Source organism: Egretta garzetta, unplaced genomic scaffold (assembly GCF_000687185.1).
Source record: "Egretta garzetta isolate BGI_Z169 unplaced genomic scaffold, ASM68718v1 scaffold329, whole genome shotgun sequence".
NCBI lineage: Eukaryota > Metazoa > Chordata > Aves > Pelecaniformes > Ardeidae > Egretta > Egretta garzetta.
In genome coordinates, this window is record NW_009269999.1 from 6,684,255 (window position 1) to 6,705,122 (window position 20,868).

The following is a 20,868-nucleotide window of genomic DNA, read 5'->3' on the forward strand; positions in this document are numbered from 1 at the left end:
TTTACGAGACAACTTCTGATAATGTGTTATCAGGTGCTATGAGACTTTGGTCTATTAATTAGCCTTGAAAAATACCCAGTTCTTTCTGGCAGTCAGGAAAATGAATTAAATCATGGGATAGATCTCCTGACTCGGGTTACTCTGGTCTGTGGTCTGCAGCTGGAGTCAGTAAGGTATTAAAGCCTTCTAGGGGTTGGATATGCAAATCTGCATGGCCAAACTTCAAAGGGCCCTTCCCAGCACTAGGTTCTCCGCAGTGATCTGGTCTTGTTCTCTTGCTTTTATTGTCTAATACCTCCTGCTCTCTCCCCTCTCATTTCGTGATGTGTAGCAGCAGAAATGTGCTCCTGTGACTCCCTCTGTCTCTTTTGAACCTGATCTTGAATAGACACGAAGGTTGCTCGGAACTGTACAGGAGGACCTCTGGTTATCGGTATAACAAACTAATGAGGACTTCTGAACTTCCTCCTCTTATCAGCCAAAGCAAAGGGGGTCCTTTATGTCTGCGCTTTGTTATTGCAGTATAATCTACATGGAAATTATAACTGTAGATGAATTGTGGAAGTCACAGAAATGTGGAATATTTTAGAAAGTTTAGGAACAAAGCATTAGTAAGCTAAAATGAAAATGTTAGTAGCAAAGTTTTATATAATATCAGCTAAAATTTTCCTAGCAAAGTACTCCTTAAAAAAAAAAAAAAAGACCAGCCTATACATCTATCTGGAAAGACACCCTCTGCCATCTCAATCTTCTGTGAACCACATAGATTCCTCTGAATTTTGCCTTTGCAGGAAATTCCAAAGGTTTTCTTGCTTGTTTCTAAAAGACCTGATGCAGAAATTCCTGAGGGTTTTCCGTAGCACCTAGGTATTTGTGCAGGGGCTGAAACTGGGAGGAGAAAGCAACACCTGCCTGCCTATGGTGGTGTTCATGTGGCTTCAACATTAATATTCCCATTGTGTGGCTTACTCTTACAGTGTGGGTTTTCTAGGATCCAGCCTGCCTTTCTAGGCTTGTTTCTATTCATGGATATCAAAGGAAGGAGGGCTTCCCAGAAAGTGGGAAGCCAAAACTCTGGGAGCAGGTGGTTCTATTTATTTGCAGACTTCAGGAAGACACACAGTCACTGCCAGTGATGATTATATTGCAAGATACAGTATTGGAAAAACAATTGCAACCAACAGTCAGATTCATCTCTGGCGCCAACAACTTTCCAGTGCTCCTGGCCAGCACTGCCTGGCTGAGAGCTGCGCACAGAGCGGGCAGGCTGACAGACGGGCTCTGCGGAACAGGCTGGCTCCTGGCAGCAAGCTCAGGAGCTTCCAGGACAGGTAGTCAAGTGTGGATGGATCAAAGAGTTCCTTGACATTGAGTTTTGCTGTAAACAGGCTGCTCCTGGATATCCTGTCCCTTGGTCAGCAGCGAGGGGACCTGCAGCAGCTTGTGGGTTCTTAGAATTAAAGATGAGTCACTTCAAGGTTGCTGGATTTTCTTTCCTATTGCTCCACTTCCTCTGTTTTCTGAAGATAAATAAGAAATGAGAGCCTGGAAATTCTCTTGAGAGGTCCTGCAGCTTGTTTGTTTTGTAAAAATACTTCTTGTTATCTAATTTTGTTACACTGTTAACAACAGCAGCAGCTTTCCCATGAAACCTGCCCCAAGTAAACTAACCACAGCTTTGAGAACTGAGCTGCAGAGAAGATCATCTCAGAAACTTGAGGATGAAGTACTTTCTTCTGCCAACTCATTTAGCATTTCTCTATAGCTTTGCACTAAGTAAACCTGTCCAGGTGTGCCCCCGCTCTCAGATGTTTAGAATTTACACTGCTGCTGCTGAGTTGCTCTGACTATCGTAAAATTAGTTACAAACTTTTACTGTTGTGATACTGTATGATAGAAGTTTTCTGCTATGGAGATAAGCATGTATTAAAATATATGTTTTTTCTTTTTTTACAGATAGCTACAAGAAACAATGACTTAGGTGAGTTTGCTGTAATTATTACATAAATAACTAGATTTTGGTGGGCCTACTTCTCTATACCTCATTCTTATTATTTGGTGTATTTTTCTCTTTGAAAATATTTTCCAGCGTCAGTGGAAAACAATTCACAGAATTCAGATGTGTTTTAAAGTCACATTCAGTGTGATTATTTATGCTGTTGTGATAAAGAAATTAAGAAGACTTATTGAGCAATTGCTATGTGGAATGTTCTTTTCCATATGTAGCCTCTGCAAATCAGAATGCTTTTCACTTTGATTTCTTTCCTATATGATATAAGGCACTACTACCCTGTCTGCTGTACCCAAGACTATTGTACGTTTTTGGCAGAATAACCAACAGCTCTTGCATGTGAGAAATGTATTCCAAGTATTCTGGAGTCAGAACTGAGGAGCATGTCACAGTGTCTTATGTCAAATTAACAGTTAACCTGGAAATGAATAGCTCACATGCATTCCATATGGATGATAAAAATAGTAATTTCTTTTGTATGATTCATCCCATTTTTACAGAGGTCAGTTATGATTTTTATTTAATTCCACAAGTTCTAATGAAGAGAACAATGACTTAATAATACTCAGCCTTCCACTCTGAAGGCTTCCAAAGCTTCTTAAGCTAAAATATATTTAGTCACGACTTTGAGTACAGCTGCACTATGACATCTATATTAATACTAATATTTTCTATCCAGGAAGCAAGGCAGACCTAACCAGTCTTAGCATATTGTAAATGCTAGATTCACTCAGTCTTAATTTACTAATCCTGTTTCACATTATTGTGAAACGAACTTCAGTGAAAGAAATTTCCACAGGTACAAAAGCTTGGTTAATGTATACCTCTCATCTTTCTCTTGCACATCTATTTGCCTTCTCAGTGCCTTGTATGTTCTTTATTTTCTTCATCTGCCAGGTAGTGAAATAGCTGTGTACGAAGGAGACATCCTCTTGAGAAGAGGACGACGCAGTGCAATTAACTGTGAGAGTTGTTTATGGCCCAAGTCACAAGATGGACTGGTTAAGGTTCCAATTAACATCTCTTCTGATTTCTGTGAGTCTATGCAAATGGATGCTGTAAAGTTAGCATTGATCTTCCGGTCCCTATACTCTCTGTTATTTTATGTTTCTGTGGCATGCACCAAAAGCAATCTTTGTCCAAATGAGAATGTATTGACATACCTCTTTTGCTAATCTGTTAGCTCTATGGTAGTTTGGCTAAGACTCCAAACATTTCAGTTACAGACACTAAAATATGTTGTTACTTGGGCAGTAGTTGTTATATAAATACCAGCTAATTAATTTTAACTACAAATATTAGCTTATTCCTGCTAGCTACAATGCGCTTTGATATTTAGCAAGTGCAGAAGAAGAAATTTAATTTGTTCACATTATGAATGTATTTTTGCCAAAATGACCACTAGGAGCACTTTTTTTGAACACTGTAATTTTCTTTCAAATCTCTCATAGAAATACTCCCACACAGAAATCCTGTAGAAGCAAAAATGGAAAAGTCCTTGGAGATTTTTTTTTTCCCTTATTTCCCTCTTGTCAGTCAGTAGCTCTGTCCCATGCAAAAGGCTGCAGGACCGATGCCTTAATCTAGAAAATTTTGTTCCAGAAGACTTCATATGGGCTGTGTAGTCTTCCATCTCTCCCCTGCTGAGGCTTCTCTGGTCTGAGGCTTCCATACAGACCCTTCTTAAAAGACCTTACCTTGAGAGAAAATGGCATGGAAGTGAAATACAGCCTGTGCCTGACTCCCCTTCTTGGGGAAAGGGATCTGTGTTAACATCTCAGCTGAGGAAAGCCCAGTCTTTGCATTATGTAGGCTGCTCCTCTGCCCATGTGTTTCCAGAAATGCAGCATGTACCCTTGTGCTTAGGTGAGGGTTATTCCATCCACCTCTCTATCTCTAAACTTTAAAGAGGAGGAAGTTGAGATACAAATCAGTTGTAGCTGATTCCTAACTGAGGAAGCGAAATCAGGCCAAAATGTTCAGAAGTAGATAAACACTCTCATTTTTATTTGGTACCTGAATAGAAACACTGTGATCTTCAGAACCTCTGAATGCTGGCTGTCTTAAGTGATTCTGAGGAGGGTGTGGCAGACATTTGTTATCTCTGATAAACTAAATAGGCTTTTGGTGCTTAGCTATACTCAGGTGGCTCATTTGGGATACTTTAATCCAGTTATTTATATCTGAAACTGTTTCATTTTTTCCATTCTATCTAATGGAAGAAACGATGCCAGTCTTGCTTTCCATCAACTTTCTCCTATAGAATATGCATAAGGGCCAGCTATAATTCTTACATGTCCCCTTAAAAGTCCAGTCAACTTGAAGACCTCTGAGGGCTTTGTGCCCTTTTATTATATTTGCATGATAAAAAGGAAACAAGTGCTGTGAAGCTTTAGAGGAATTCACCCCATCAGTGCACCTTGGTTTTGATTAACTGAGGAAGATTTCCCCCGGCCCCTTTCTCTTTCTAGCAGTGACAGAGAGGTCTTGGATTGATGATGCTCTGCGAGAGATCTCCACGCTGACCTGTGTGCAGTTTGTAAATCGCACTACAGAAACAGACTACGTGTATGTTGAACGTGGGCAGAGGTAAGCTCCCTGTCTCCTGGGAGTGGAAGCACTCAAAAGGTCTTTCAGTTTCTTTTCTGTTTTGATCTGGATTTAAGTAATTGCCCTTTTTTTATCCTAGGAGTCAAGATTCAAAGAGCAGGTGAAATTTTTCATTTTTCTTTAGATGTGCTGGCAGTTACATCAGTTAATAGGCTGCAGGAATAAATATGTGTGTGGACTTAATGGGGTATAATTCAAAATTAGGTATTTCCTTAATTGTAAAAATTTAAAGTAGTATAATTGTTTCAGGTTATTTGCTTAACTACTTGAACTACTTCATCTTTGTTTGATACAGCCATTTTACTGTTAAAATTTGCCATACTCATCACAAAAGCCTTATTTCTCCCCCTATGTAGTCTGGCAGCTTTTAGAAGACTATTTGCATGTCCCCTTCTGTGGCTGAGGAAACAAGTGCTGTGAAGCTTTAGAGGAATTCACCCCATCAGTGCACCTTGGTTTTGATTAACTGAGGAAGATTTCCCCCGGCCCCTTTCTCTTTCTAGCAGTGACAGAGAGGTCTTGGATTGATGATGCTCTGCGAGAGATCTCCACGCTGACCTGTGTGCAGTTTGTAAATCGCACTACAGAAACAGACTACGTGTATGTTGAACGTGGGCAGAGGTAAGCTCCCTGTCTCCTGGGAGTGGAAGCACTCAAAAGGTCTTTCAGTTTCTTTTCTGTTTTGATCTGGATTTAAGTAATTGCCCTTTTTTTATCCTAGGAGTCAAGATTCAAAGAGCAGGTGAAATTTTTCATTTTTCTTTAGATGTGCTGGCAGTTACATCAGTTAATAGGCTGCAGGAATAAATATGTGTGTGGACTTAATGGGGTATAATTCAAAATTAGGTATTTCCTTAATTGTAAAAATTTAAAGTAGTATAATTGTTTCAGGTTATTTGCTTAACTACTTGAACTACTTCATCTTTGTTTGATACAGCCATTTTACTGTTAAAATTTGCCATACTCATCACAAAAGCCTTATTTCTCCCCCTATGTAGTCTGGCAGCTTTTAGAAGACTATTTGCATGTCCCCTTCTGTGGGGGCACATCTGGAGGCCCTTGGTGGCATAATCAGTACATCTATTTCTTTGTATTTGCCGAATATGATCATTTTGGTTATTGGTTGCCTATTCTTAGCTGCTGGTCTTACTTTGGAAAAATTGGAGGACGTCAAGCAGTAGGCCTGGTGAAAAATGGTTGCATGGATAAAGGAGCAATTCAGCATGAAATGAACCACGCACTGGGTTTCATCCATGAACAGGCACGGAGTGATCGGGACAGGTTTGTCAAGATTATGTGGGAACATATTGTGGCAGGTATGTCCAGTATATCTTAAGAGAAAACATATACTTTCAGATAAAGAAGAATGTTTCTTCTGCAAACAGCAATGCAAATAAGAATCATGATTAATGCTGGCTGAATTGCAGCAGCGGTGCATTCAGTGTGATGGATTTTCTCATTCAGTGTTTGTACTAGGGGACTTTCTGTGGCTACACGTACCTTAGTGTGGTCCTCCAAGGTAGATGCAGCCTAAAAGTAGCTCTATGTTCTTATTTTGATTGCCATCTTGAGCCCAGACTCACCTTATATCCAAAATACCAAGATCATCAGGCATGCAAAATGTTGCAGCAAAGACTTGGCCAGGAGGCAAGACTACCGGGCTTTTTGCTGAGGTGGGGAGAAACACAATATTCAGAGATCGTGGTGGGGAATCGCACAGCAATGCTGTCTCTGGGAATGCCACGGACATAGGGAAGGTGGCAGGTAGGCATCTTGGCACTGGCAGCGAGTGAAATGCACATAGCCTAAAATGTAGATAAGGGACTCGGTGTGGAGAGAATGGAGGCACATGCAGCCACTAGCATGTGCAAAATTCTGGGACCTGGCATGATGTGAGAGGAAGGACTGCAATTATTTCCTCCTCGAGGAGAGAAGAATATACACTGCCTTGAAAAGAAGGAACAACAAGGAACAATCATAGAATCATTTGGTTGGAAAGGATTTTTAAGATCAAGTCCAACTGTAAAAATCAGGACTGGTAAATCTGTAGGGGGAAAACAAGTGGATGTTATTTAGAGAAGGGAATGCAGGATGAATAGTTTGGGCATGTGCCCTTGATATGCATGCTGGGAACATGGGAGCATATACAGAGCTCCAGGCTCTGGGGAGGAGAGGGGTAGAAAGAGTGGTAAGAGGTCCCAGGGAAAGCAAGGAGGTGGTGCATAGAAGGAAAGTAGGAGAAGAAAGGATGCAAGGAATCATTTGTCTGACAGCTATGAGGGCTGGACAACCCACAACAACTGTAAAAAGATAATAGTGTACTTAGTTCATTATAGAAAATAATAGTAAATGAGGCAGGACAATACCAAATTCTAGTCCTTTCAACAAATAAGATATTCAACTCTTCAGTGTCATGCACGGCTGAAAATATATCTATCTTTTTCTCCAGATGGAACTTGATTGTTTTTATTGCAAATTCCTAACACACTGTTCTCTAAACTTTTTTCAGCTATTCCCATGATATCCTAAGTAAATTCCATTTGTGCTGTTCTTTATTGAGGTTTCAGCTCCAGTGTTAAGGTGTAATTTTGCTATGAATTGTTTGCCATTGTACAACAAGGGTGTGCCACGTTTGAAATGCTAACAAAGGATGTGCTAGGAAAGAGAAGTTGAAAACATGAAGTTATACCAAAGATACTAGACACACATAAAATCTTACACTAGTTTTGCAGGGGGAAGTCCAGAGGTTCAGATGTCATAATTCCTAAAGGATACAGATGTAACCAAGCTCTGATACAGGCACAGTACCATGAAAGGATAAAAGAAGGGGAAGAGGTGAAGAAGACAAGACTGCAAAAGGAAACAGTGTATATTCGGTGTTTTAACAGCATTCACTGGGCATGGAGGCTGAGAAGATTGGCGTGACAAGGAAGTTAGAATGCAGAGTGTATGCAGCACAAAGGGAAAAAATGCAAAGATGTGCAGGGAAAGGGAAATGAAGAAACACAGCTATGTTCATGAGGACTGTGAACATCTCCTGTAAAAAGATGCTGCTGTTAACAGTGCTGATGGCAGAGCTTCCCCTGACCTCAGAGGTGCAGAACTAGACCTCAAGACCTTTTGCAGCTTCCCAGCTCTCCCACACAAGCTGTTTTTCTCTTGCCAGGACTGCAGTACTGTGGATGTTTGCTGGGTTTTGTTTTTACCCAGAAATTCACCTTGGAAGCCATCCTATTTCTTTGTTTTGACAAAATGCAGCCTGATGGGTTGCTGTCTGCTTAGCTACTTGAAACTTGGCTTGTTTTTCCCAAACTTTTTGGGGAAAAAAAATTGTTTTAAGAGTCTACAGCCAAAGCTTCCTTTTCAGCTCTTCTGAGTCATTACACTTAGATTCTGGCAGAGGTAGGGTGTTTTGTTTTTAGAATGGAAAAGATGGGTTAAGCCTCCACACGTGTGCAGGTCCAGCCAGCCAAATCTCTTTGGCATGTGATGAGGCAGATACCAGTTTTCTGGCAGTGCCTCTGTCCAGCCAGGCTGCTGTTACTTTTCTTTTCTAGCAAACCAGTTCAGCAAAGCACTTACATGCCAAACAGTAGCCATATGCTTAAATGTTTCACTGCATTTGAACTGTGTTCTCTGTTCATCACCTCAAAAGAAGCTGTACACTTGCTGATAATTCTTTCGGAAGTCGTATAGCAGATAAGGAGAACTGAGATAAAAACCTAACAGAGTCAGGGAAGCCAATGCTGTTGAGAACCAGCTTGAGCCTTAACTGAGATTTTGAGCTATGAAAAGCTCCAAAGTCAGGTTTATACCCCAGCTTTCTATAATTCCAGATTTTGAAGCTTCTTTTTGCATTTCCTAGCCCTCATCGGGACCAGTGCTGAAGGACATTACTGGAAGAGACTGGCTCTGATTACAAGCCTGCCAGCCAAGTTGTGCAGACTCCAGAGATCTTTCTGACAAGTGTCCAATGCTGAACTCTTGTCCAGATGGTTTGTGGTTTACAAACCACTAGTTACAATAATGAAGGTACAGATGTTGAACTGGAAAAGAGTGCTCAGTGGTCAGGGCATTAGCCTCAAGGCCAGGCTGACTGAATTCGGCTCCCTGCTCTGACATTGCTTGCTTGCCTGTCTTACCATGAACAAGAGACCCAGGGTGCAATTTGTATTCGTGCTTTCCAGTCAATTGAGAGAAATAACCGCCTTCAGATGAAACTCCCTCCAACTGTGTGTGTCTCTCTCCGTGTCCTCCAGATATCCTGGGAGCCTTGATGAATAGCTTCGGTGCCTAACTTAGAGAAATAAAGCTAGGTGACATGAATTCCAGCCTCTGGGCCCCAGTCCTGTATCAGTGTGACACTTTCTTGCCTCATATGGGCTTTTTAGGCTAAACAGATGAAAAGTGATGAGATGCTCAGCAGCTATATTCAGATAGATGTTTCTAGCTGATCTTACTGAGTGCCCTTGCTTCATGCGAGTCATGTCACTTCACTGTACTCACTGCTGATGGGATTGACCAGAGACAAAGCCAGAACACAGATGATAACATGTCCTTTGGTGCAAGTAACAGGCAAATTGTATCCCTTTCTTTTGTGGTCTTATAACCCTTTGGTGGAAGAAGTCAGCAAGGCAGGTTGGTGGTCACCCACATATACCTCTGAATTTTTCATCTAGGCAGTCAGCCAGTTTCTCTCTCAAGGTATGGATGCAGCTTTGGGGCATAGGTTGGATGCGTATAATGTTCAAGAAAATGCATTGAAATATATTTGGAGACACCCTAATGAAGATGGACAGATGAATACCTTTACTTGAAGAGTAGAATGGATTCATTGATTATATCAAAACTTGGACTTCTTTGATTTGGTTTATATTCTGAAACTTACTATACTGGGTGAAAATGAGTTCCCATGGGCTTCAAAAGGCTCCGGTGGTTTTGATAGATCCAAGATCTCATGAGAACAAGTATTTGTATCCTAAGTTACTCTTAGGATTATGACAGCAGGCAGTTTACTGGTAGAGTAGCAATAATTGTTCTGACTGAAATGTTGCTTTCCTACCATACAGGGGAACGAGGGAACTTTGGAAAAATGAATTCCAAAAATCTGGGCCTTCCCTATGACTACTCTTCAGTGATGCACTATGGCGCGTAAGTTGTTTTCTGAGATGTCTTTTCAAAGGAGCAAACAGCTTTCAGATCTTCTGCTCAGACCTAGGAAGAAAGAATTACTCTGTGCAGGGAATGACTTTTGCTGTTCACTTAAAATTCAGTGAATGGACATAATTAAGGGTGAGCAGACTTCCGTTGTCAGCAGGATTCCTGGACTTTGTCAGCAGGACTCCTGGAAAAGAATTGACACAGATAAAGAAAAAATTAGGACAATGTTTTCTTTCACTGTACTCTTGTCTCTTGTCTCTTGCTAGAGGCCTTTGACATGGCTATGGTCCAAAGTCTAACTCTGCAGAGTCACTGATCTAAAACAGTTCTGAAGTATAAATGATCACATTAATGTAGTAACAGCTGATCATAGACAACAATATTTAGGTACAGAGAAGAAAGATGGAATTTTTTCATATCATTAAGATGTTGTGTGCTGCCTCATATTCATCTGGGAACAATGTCCAAGGTTTCATTTTACTCCAAATGTACAAGCTTCTATTGTGTATCTTCTTTATCTCCACTAGCAAGTATCAACTTCTGAACAAAACTGTGAAATAAAACTTGTCTAGCAGGAGGCAGGAAATTGCAGATAGCAAATAAACAATCAGTAACTGAGGCAGAACTAGTCCTGCTTCTCTGTCTCTGGAACCATGAAGGTGGGATTCAGCTCACTTTGCCAGGACATTGGCAAAAGCTTTCCTCACTCAGGACAGGGCAGCTTTTTCTTGTTTCTTGCTGTCGGCTGCCACGCACAAAATGGCTGCCATGCTGGTCCTCTTCAGGGAAGACCAACTGGTCTCTGAGAAGCTTCTTGCCCTTTTCCATTGAAATTCTGTGCATGTGGTACATGAATATGCAGCTAGAGGACTTCACTGTTTACGTGACCTAGAAATGTGATTTCCTTATTTCTACAGGTATGATTTCTCCAGCACTCCAGGGAAGCCAACTATTGTACCAGTTCCTGACCCCTCTATACCCATTGGGCAGAGAGAAGGGCTGAGTAACTTGGATGTAGCAAAAATCAACAAGCTCTACAAGTGCAGTAAGTGCTGTAGATAGAAGGATTGTGAATCCTTATACAGCTGATGTCTATAGGCACTGTCAGACATCCCCCAAAGGAACTTAGCCCACAGTCCTTTAAATACATCTCTCTCTCACCCTACAAGAGGGCTGGTATGCATGTGGAAACAGACCTGTGCCAAACTGCTGCCTTCTTAGAAAGGACAACTTACTTTCAATAATCCACTGTCATTCTGAGTTATCCTCACCTAGTCCCTGCTCTTTGACATAAACAAAACCCATCAGAGAAATTGTGGTTGCTACCTCTGTCAACTTCTCATTTCAGGAAAGCTCTGGAGGTTGCAAGGCATGTAAGCTATCCTCAGCCACCATTATAGCTTAGTCTCATGTGCTTCAGGAGTGCCAGCAGTTTGTGATTTCTTTCAATTAGAAAATGACTGCAGGGCTGTAGGTATGGGTGCCATTTAGGCTGATCACAACATCTATTTGAGGGGAATCCCCCAGGCTTTTTGTATAGTTATCTACTTCCTTGCCCCATCCATTTCTTAACTCATCACTCTGGTATCTCAAGGTCTAGAAATACCTAGCATTCCTCTGTAGCAGGAACTCTTCAGTTGAGATGCACAAAACACAGGTAAAACATCAGGCGTGCTCCTGCAATGCATGTTTTTTGCCTCAACTCCTATTACATAGGCTAATTTGATTTAAAAGGTATTTGACTTTCCTGAGATGTTACTCAATTAGTTTCCACCAAAACAGCAAGAAACGTTAACATGGCCTTAAATATTAGTGTACCAAATTCTGCTCTGAATTATGTTATAACTTAGTTAAATAAACTAGATCAGTAATTAGTGGGAATCAGCATTCCTGTTGGATAGTTAGGTACAGAAATCATTGCTGAGAGTGGTTACTCCCAAATTCTTAACTTCAAAAAAGGCAAGTTTGCAATTTGAGTGTCTGTCATGGCCTTAAAGATAGTGATAAGTATTTAATGATACTTATTCTTGATAGTGGGGCTGGGAATGAATCACACTTCAATACCATTATTATGCAATATCATAATTAGATCTGTATGTTTTGGAAGAAAAGGGCTAAATTAAAAAAAAAGAGAAAAACTCGGGGGCTAAAAAAAAGGACAAGTCTGGTTGTCTCAGGGAAAGTAGGGAGCAAGAGAAAAATGTCATAAATTCATATGTTCAGATGTCATATATTCATATTTTGTAATTTGGGGAGTTGCACATAGTGCAATAAATGAAGACTACATGTGGAAAGATGAAAGACAGATGAGATCAGACTTTGTATACCAGTCACTAGGTCTGTAGCTTGACTTCAGTGCTCTCTGTTATTGTTTTCCCCAGTGACTATCCCTCTTTGCTTTGACAGAATCTAGTTTTCAAGTTTCATTTTTTGCATACACATATGAATACACATATATTTGCTGATGGGAATTGATGTACTGATGTCATTGGAACTACTCCTGTGACTGAAGTTAAGGAAGTTCATGAAAGATACAGGCCTTTTTTAGTAAATTAAAATGTGATTGAAGCCCTACTGTTGTTAAAAAAAATATTAGTAGCCAAAGCAGGTAAGTAACTTAACTAGCTTTATTTCAATCGTGGGTTTTGAATAACTTTTACCCTAGGAACATCAACAAAATTGTAAGCATTATAATTCATTTCTCTTTTACAAGCTTAACTGATGCAAATGGAGACTTATCAGATGTTTCTGAAAGACTTTTGTGTAGTTTTCATTCTCTTCAACACTATTTGGTTCTTCCCTTCAGATCGCTGTAGCTCTGTATTGCCTAAATCCAAAGGCTCATTCTCCTCTGTCAATTACCCATCCCCATACCCGAACAATAGCAACTGCCTGTGGTTGATCCGCATCCATCGGAGTAAGGTAATTTTTATTAGGAGAAAAAAGGTTTGAACCACAGTGTCAAGGCTACACATTTCCCCCATCAACCCCATGCAATGCTACAGGCTTGGAGATAAGCAGCTGGAAAGCTGCTTTGCAGAGTAATCTGGGGGTACTGTTCCACAGCTGACTGAATATGCGTCAGCAGTGTGTCCAGGTGGCCAAGAGGGCCAATAGCATCTTGGCTTATGTCAGAAAGAGCATGCCCAGCAGGACCAGGGAAGTCATCCTTCCCCTAAACTTGGCACTGGTTAGGCTGCACCTCGAATATTGTGTTCAGTTTTGGGCCCATCACTATGAGAAGGACATTGAGGCACTGGACTGCGTCCAGAGAAGGGCAACAGCTGGTGAGGGGTCTGGAGCACAAGTCTGAGGAGCAGCAGAGGGAACTGGGGTTGTTTAGCATGGAGAAAAGGAGGCTGAGGGGAGACCTTATCACCCTCTACAACTGCCTGAAGGGAGGCTGTAGTGAGGTGGATGTTGGTCTCTTCTCCCAAGTAACAAGTGATAGGATGAGAGGAAATGGCCTCAAGCTGTGCCAGGGGAGGTTTAGATTGGGTATTAGCCCTTTCAGGGAAGAAATTTTTCCTATCAGGCACTGGAATGGGCTGCCCAGGGAAGTGGTCGAGTCCTCCTCCCTGGAGGTATTTAAAAGACGGGTAGATGAGGTACTTAGGGACATGGTTTAATAGTGGACTGGTATGGCTGGACTCAATCTTAAAAGTCTTTTCAAACCAAATGATTCTATGATTCTATGATTTCATTATTATGTCTACCCTCTGGGAGTAATTTTCATGGACTAAGACATTTATTTTGTTATGCAGTGAATGAAAAGACAGTCTCAACAATTTTCATAAGACTTAAGACTACCAGATGTATTATTCAACTTGATTTTTATCTAGTTAAGATTGGATGGCTTTTCAAAGACAAGCAGTAGTCAGACATGAATCACCAGGCTCAGTAACAGAGTAGCTAGGTGAAATTCTATGCTCTTTTTATACAGAAAGTAAAATTTCAATGATACATGGATAGTAAAATGAATATGAAGCCCTAGTTCACTTCATAACAATTAGATGGTTTGTTTCTTTCCCTGTGTATAGCATTAAACCTCACATCTGTTTTCTTGTTTCTCAAGATTTTCCTGCAGTTTGAGGCTTTCGATCTCCAATCCTCCTCAGACTGTTCTTCTGACTATATAAAAATTTACAACGGAAACAGCAAGAATTCCCCTGTCCTGCTAGACAAATACTGTGGGAAGGGGCCACTGCCCTCCCTAGTGGCATCTGGATCGACAGTGCTGGTAGAGTTTGCAAGTGATGAGAGACTTACAGCTGCAGGATTCAGAGCCTCCTACAACAGGGGTATGAAGACTCCTTTACAGAGGTTGGAGAAAAGCATTAATAGTATTTGTATGGCAGAACTGAAAATTTTGAACATGTACTCCAGAGTATTTTTTGTGTTATTCTTTACACTTCCATAGCAATTACTAATGCAGAAGGCTAGGCAATGATGGGGCTGAAGATTAGCAGGAAACAGAAGACGGGATGTTGCATGGGTCTCATGTTAGCACTCCTGAGAACCCGCCCACGTACTCTGCTGAGAGCCTCTGCTAGGCTTCTTCATATATTTAGTACAATTTCTTTAAATAAAAACAATGCAATGACTGTAACTAATAGGAGCAGTGCAGGCAATGAGATGTAAAGCCAGTATCTGGGCGATATGTTATTCAAGGTTTTGTGGCATTTTATGCAATGGGAGAGGTACTAACTATGGGTAATTTACACTTTCTGAAGTAAAGGCTTCTGTTATGTTACATGAAACACAGTGCTTACTGTAGTCACTTGAGAGGTGTCTGTTTATGAACATACAAATGCATTATGGACTGCTGGATAAACTTCTGTTGTGCTGCAACATGCTTTCAGTTAGAAGGCAGTACCCCAAATAACTTGTTATTGCCTTATTTCAACTAAAAATGCAAACTTTTTTAAAGCATAAATTGAAGAAGTCTTAGAAATGTGTAATTTTTACTCTTTTTGCATTAGTCTTGATGGAGTCATTTCTAGATAGCATTAGGTCTAGCTTGATAATGCAATCTTTAATACTTGGGCTAATTCTTTTCTGAAAGGGCAGTAAGTTAGCACCATTAGAATGCTATGCTAATACGGTAACACTCAGTTGTAAAGACAGATATAGCTTTAGATGCAGCTGTTTCCTGTCCTCCAAAGGTTATTTAGCAGCCATGTTTTTAGTTCCTTCAGTACAGCTGCTGATACAAATACTAAAGAAATAAAATATTTCAGCAGTAAGAGTGTCATGGTAGCACATTTTTTCTTGGCTTGAAGAAAGAATACAATAAGCAAGCTCACTTCTGCAGCCAAAATACTCTTGTTAATATGCCTTTCTCTGGTTTTGTCCTTTACTCCTCAGTGAATTGCGGAGATACTTTCACAGACTCAAATGGAGTCATCACCTCTCCAAACTACCCCAATAAATACCCCAAAAACCAAGCATGCTTCTGGGTCATCATTTCTCCAGTTGGATACAAGGTAAGTCACAGATGAATTCATTTGTGGGTTTCATCAGTGTTTGCTAATGGAATGAATTTTTTGCCTTGGAGATTAGCAACTGTAATGTCACTTTTTGAGCAGGCATTCTCAGAATAAAAATCTGAACACAGAAATCCAGTTTAAGAACTTGTGCTGGATCTTGGTATCTGAGGTGTTCAAAAAGGGAAAACCTTTACACATGCATGTGGACTCTTACCTTGTACCAGTAGGCTTTGTTCAGAATAATCCCTAGGTAAGAGTTCCCACTAGAAAATGGAAACATTGCACGGGTGCTGTTTTTATATTTCTCTAGAGAAAAGAATTTAACATGTACAAGATCAGTCTTGTCCCTTGCTTCTCCTTCCAATCCAAATGCTGATGAACCAAGTAAATAATTTGCTACTAATTTGCATTACAATACAGCATCAGGATGTGGTGCAAACACAGAATAAAAACCAGTGCCTGCACATAAGGAATTTAGACTACTTGTGCTTGCTACATACAAAGGGCAAGAGAAAAGGATATAACCTGCAAGCAAAATGCTTTGGTTGTATTTTCTCCAGATATCTCTCAAAATGTTATCCTTTGAGCTGGAAGATAGTGACAGATGCATCTATGACTACTTGCTCATACATGATGGAAGCCGACCTACATCACCTGCAGTTGGCCCTTACTGTGGGATAGAGAAGGTTGCAGACTTTACTTCCACTGGGAACTTTGTGCTGGTTGAATTTCACAGTGATATCGTTTGGGAATTGCCTGGATTTGCAATGAGTTATACGTACGGTAGGTAGTACTATACAGATGGGAGTTGGAAAACACAGAATGAAAGTAAGAGACCAGATGGCCACAGGTAAAAGTAAAGATGCCACCAACTTAATCAAAAAATACAGCTCCCTGATACCTTTAACAAGCTTGAAGCTTGATCTCTTGGTCTTATGTCTACAGTGGTATAATTTGCATGGTGAATTATGGACAAAAATGTTCCTACGCATCGGATGCTTGTGTCTGAGACTGTAAACTTTTTGTTATAGTATTCCCATTGCTGGTGTTGCATGGTGAAATACAATAGCCGAACTGAAACTGTGTAAGCAGATTTTCAAGAGCTTCCAGTGTTAGAAACAGTGCCCATAAAAATTTCAGAACATGGCTATGTAGCAACTTTAACCTGTATTCTGACAAATGTTATTACCCAACCCTAATGTGCATTCCAGTATGCATACAGAAAAACCTTCAGACACATTTGTTTATGCTTTGAAGCCAAGCTCACTTACACAGTTTGTACAGGTACCTTAGCTAAGCCTGGAAATCACCACTTTACACTGAAGGTGCAAACTAGGATGTTTGTACAGCATCTCAGCTCAAAGAATTGCACCGCTCCTCTGAGATGAACCAGGGCAGGGATCAGATTTAACTAAGGAAATGATTAAGAGTGGCAGGAACAAGCAGTGAGGGAGAGGGAACAGAGCAAAGCACCTATTGTTGCCACTTTGCTGTGGCCTGTGTCAGGTATTGAATTTGTCCACAGGGTATTACCAAAATATTTTTTAAAAATGAGGCCTGAAAACCTATTTCAAAGTCCACTGAATGTAAATGGAGCCAGTAACTCTGGAGAATGTATTAGGCATGAAGTACCTTGTCTGCGGAGAAAAGTCTTCCACCTGTAAGGAGACATCTGAAGAGGAGAAAGAAATCACCACTGTAGACAGCTTAACACTTTGCCTTGACTTGATGTATTCAGAACTAAATGCTAGTGCCAAACTGGAATGAATTATAAAAGTTCTTGCTGCAATTACACCTTTGTGAAGAAGAGCACATAGAAAATGCCAGTTTGCTTTCCTGGCGCTAGGAAGGCAGCCAAGAAAATTTTGATTTATGCTGACTTTTGGGTTTGGTTTTTTTTAAGGATCTGTAATGTTTTCCTTTTTAAGCACTGGTTAATTTTCACCCTCAGAAGAATGATAATTGGTAAGTTGTGGACATCAGGGTCTAGAGCTTGCTTGCATCATGGTGGGAAAGTGCATGGACATATTTGTAGTTCTTACAAGCTCCTGTCTTCTGGCTATAAAAAGTATTCCTTCATTTAATTTGGCTCACTATTTAGATTGGCACCTTTTTGAAGGATGTAACAATTTCAGCAGCATGAGAGAAAATTAAACTCTATTTTTAACTTCAACTTCAGACTGTACAAAGCTAATTCTTCTCCCTGAGTCTGAGGACTTCATGGAGGTGCAAAAGTAATAACTCCATGACAACTGTTACTGTATACAAAGTTAAATGGGTCCCCATTATAAATGTACAATGCTGAACAGCTTTCTATCTCAAGCATTACTTTAGATTCCCTTCCCATGGCCTGATGTGTCCATAGGTCCACTGTTTTAGATGTTCACCCCTGTTTGGTAAAGGAGCATGAACAACATGTTGAAACAACAATGTACCATATATAGGAATATTAATCTTGCAACTTGTCTCTAGAAATATGGTTTTAAGTAGGAGTCTGAGACATGGCAATGTGACTTCATCAGGGTGCTTTATTTGTAATCAAACCCTTCCTGCAGGCAAGTTGTAAGCCCTAAGGGCACAGAGCCTGACTAAAGACTCCAATCTCATTTGTTTTGAAAACATGAATTCAACAGTAATGATGTAGAAATGCATTCCTGAATGTACAGACAGGCTGAAATATAATGTGATGAGTAAGTTCTCTCTTTCATAGGAAAGGCTTTTAAGTCTGATATCTAAAGGTTCCCCTTTTCATGAGTTCTGCTTTCCTTAGCAGTTAGCTGGAGCTTCCACACATGCTCCAAACCACCTCCTGACCCTCTGCAGATACCAAAATCTTCAGCTTTCCTCTAATTATTGCTAAAATCTCTGGTTTCCTGCCACCAGTCTCCACTTCAGTTATATATTACTCATCTATAAATCTGTGGTCCACCAAATGGGAAAATGCAAGATACAAAACATCCTGATGAATGGCATTCTTCTTATCATGACTGCTGCTCATTTTTACCCACAGTTAGTTGCCAATCTTAAATGGAGAAGCTGTAGAATTCACAAACACTGCTAAGAGCTTGGGTGACTTGCATCTAACAGACACTAATCCTCCCACAACAGGCATTGCCCATATACAAAAATTATTAATAAGCTTGCTACAAACATTCATATTCTGAGATATATGAATTAAGAATGACCAACCAGTAGAGACAATGGACAGTATAGCCAGAAGTTTAAGATTCAAATACCACCATAGGAGGATTTTTAGAGGTTCTAATGGAAGTTCAGCATTCACTTACCACACTTTTGAAATCCAAAATGTAAGGATTTAACCTTAAAAACCAGAGGTGTCTAGAAGTGGTGAATATATGTATGTATTCCCATATATGTATATACCTCAACACAAACAGGTATTACCTTAGGTGCGTGCAAAACCAGATCTGTGCTGAAAGAGACCCATTTCCATAAGCCTGTGCATGTGGAAGAGTGTTTGTGTCCATGTATTTCAATCTTACCTGCTTTGGGACTGTCCATATTCCTATCTGGGAGGCAAATCAAGGCCTTCAAGTGCTATGCTTTTGTAATCTGTAAGAAACAGAACAGAGATCTGTCAATTACTGCTGTAGGAGAAAACCAGCCTGGAATAAAGCACTACAGAATCATGGGGAAAAAAAAGATGTACTACTCATAGGTCTCTTTTTTTGTGTGTTTAATTTAAACCACATTTACCTTACATAAGTAAATAACTGTGGTTAAGACAAAGCTTGCTTGAATGACTAGAACCCCAATGCCTGACAGAAAATAAGGGCAGCTTTTGGCATGCTGATAGTACAGCTGGTTCCTCATCTAGAAGAAGGAAATGAGCCCACTGAAATAGCAAGAGAGTACTGAAACGCGGTTTTCAGTTTCACTGGTGATGATCTGCCCTTTTTATCACACTGAACTGCAAGGCGAAGAAGCATTACAGCCTGGGAGATTTAGTAGGCAGATGGCTGCATTTTGAATTAATCTGAATTCTTTCAGACCAAAAGTTTTACTTCTAGATGCATTCCATTATAGTAGTTAAGCCCCAAGATTACCAAGGCCAAGTTTTATACACTGGGGTACAGTTTCACAGCAAGTTAGAGAAGAACACAGCATTTACAGCTATAACTGTGTAGGACAGGGAACGCACAACTTACTGTGCAACAACTGAGTTTGGCAAGAAGACACGTGAATCAAAGACCATTTAATCTCTCCTACACTTCAAACAGAAATTAAGAAACCTTATGGGCTAAGTTATCACATAGGATTTTGATAATCGGAATTCCCTTTATCACGGGAAACATCTGCAGGCAAGAGAAGAAATAAAGAAAAGCAGCTTGCTGCTCAGCTGCCAAATGGCCTTCTGGTTCAGGAGCTGGAAGAACTGTGGGAGCCGGGCCCCCTCTGGTGGACAGCGGCAGGGGAACCTGAACGCGCCTCCGTCTTCTCCAGACACGAGGGAGCGAGTTCTTCTCCTGCCCTGGTCAGGACTCATAGTTCCATCCAGCAAAGTCAGCCGAGGCGTTTACTAAACAGGGAAGCTCAATTTCTTTAACTATCTTGCTCCCTCCTGTGCAACTCTGTTGGTGCTGCTCTCTGGACAGGGAAGGTTTTTTGGGTCACTGCTCATATTTTGCATTAAAGAGCGGCACTCCAAATTACACCTGTTAATTGGTAGGTTGCACTGTAACGTTCAGGTTGAAATTGCCTCTTCCTCTTTTCCCACTGACCAGCTCAATAGCAAAGGCAACATCAAAGGAAGTCTTTTATTTGAGTCGATTCTGGTTTATATCTGTCTTGATTCCCTGCTTTATGCCCACAGCACCTGGAATTTCCAGGTGGCCTCCAATACAATTGCTGGACAGGTGCAAAGTTCAGCTTCCAAGTCTTATACAGTTGCCTTTCTAATGTTCTTTACCATTAAAAAAAGCCCTGAAAGCTTGACAGGGAAAACCCTGATTTTTTTCCTTTAAATTTAGCTTGGTTCAGATATCTTCTTCCCTGAATAGATCAGTCAGTTTCCTAACTTAATTATGTAGGTCTTTACAGGGTAGACTTTATCTATTAAACTGGAAAGAATGCAAAATGTAATTGCAAACCCACACAATTAATGAGATGACTCATGGGAACCAATGGTATCTAAAACTACACTCAGTAACTTTTTTTACAAACACTGTAGGACATTCACTTCCAAAGGTGTGCAAACAAACACCGGCAGAAGTATCGGCTGGGGATAACTGGGGTTTTGCAGTTCAGGTGATTTCATGCTCTTCTGATCTAGGATCTCACCACAGGTTTAAGACTTAAAAAAACCCAAACAAACCAGAATAACCTGAGTGCAACCCTCTCAGCATTAGAGAATACACTTTTTGTCTTTTTAACACCCAACGGCAGCTAATGGGCAAAAATGCAACACCCTACAAACGATGCCTGCTGTACCGGGAGTGCCGTGTCTGGAGAAGTGGAACTGCTTTAAGCAATGGCCCAGCTACCTAACGAGAAACCCACGAAGGACCCAGCCTGCCGGTCCTCCCCCTCCCACCTCAAAGCGGCATTGCCTTTCGGTACTGCGGGAACAGAGAGCAC

The 20,868-nt window shown here is 40.7% G+C and overlaps 2 protein-coding genes across 2 annotated transcripts in view; both read left to right on the forward strand.

Annotated features, from left to right (window-relative positions):
• Positions 1-1,721: 1,721 nt before the first annotated feature.
• On the forward strand, positions 1,722-16,061 carry LOC104134119 (embryonic protein UVS.2). Its single transcript, XM_009647634.1, has 11 exons — positions 1,722-1,790; positions 1,957-1,981; positions 2,909-3,046; positions 4,483-4,600; positions 5,759-5,937; positions 9,691-9,772; positions 10,699-10,826; positions 12,588-12,703; positions 13,857-14,082; positions 15,149-15,267; positions 15,831-16,061. The coding sequence occupies exons 1-11, from the start codon at positions 1,722-1,724 to the stop codon at positions 16,059-16,061; spliced, it is 1,431 nt and encodes a 476-aa protein (XP_009645929.1).
• Positions 16,062-20,761: 4,700 nt separating this feature from the next.
• The window catches only part of ZFYVE19 (zinc finger FYVE-type containing 19), a 12,389-nt gene continuing 12,282 nt past the window's right edge, over positions 20,762-20,868 (forward strand). The window contains exon 1 of the mRNA XM_035902953.1: positions 20,762-20,846. Within this exon, the coding sequence (XP_035758846.1) occupies positions 20,762-20,846 (85 nt within the window). The remainder of the gene's footprint in view (positions 20,847-20,868) is intronic.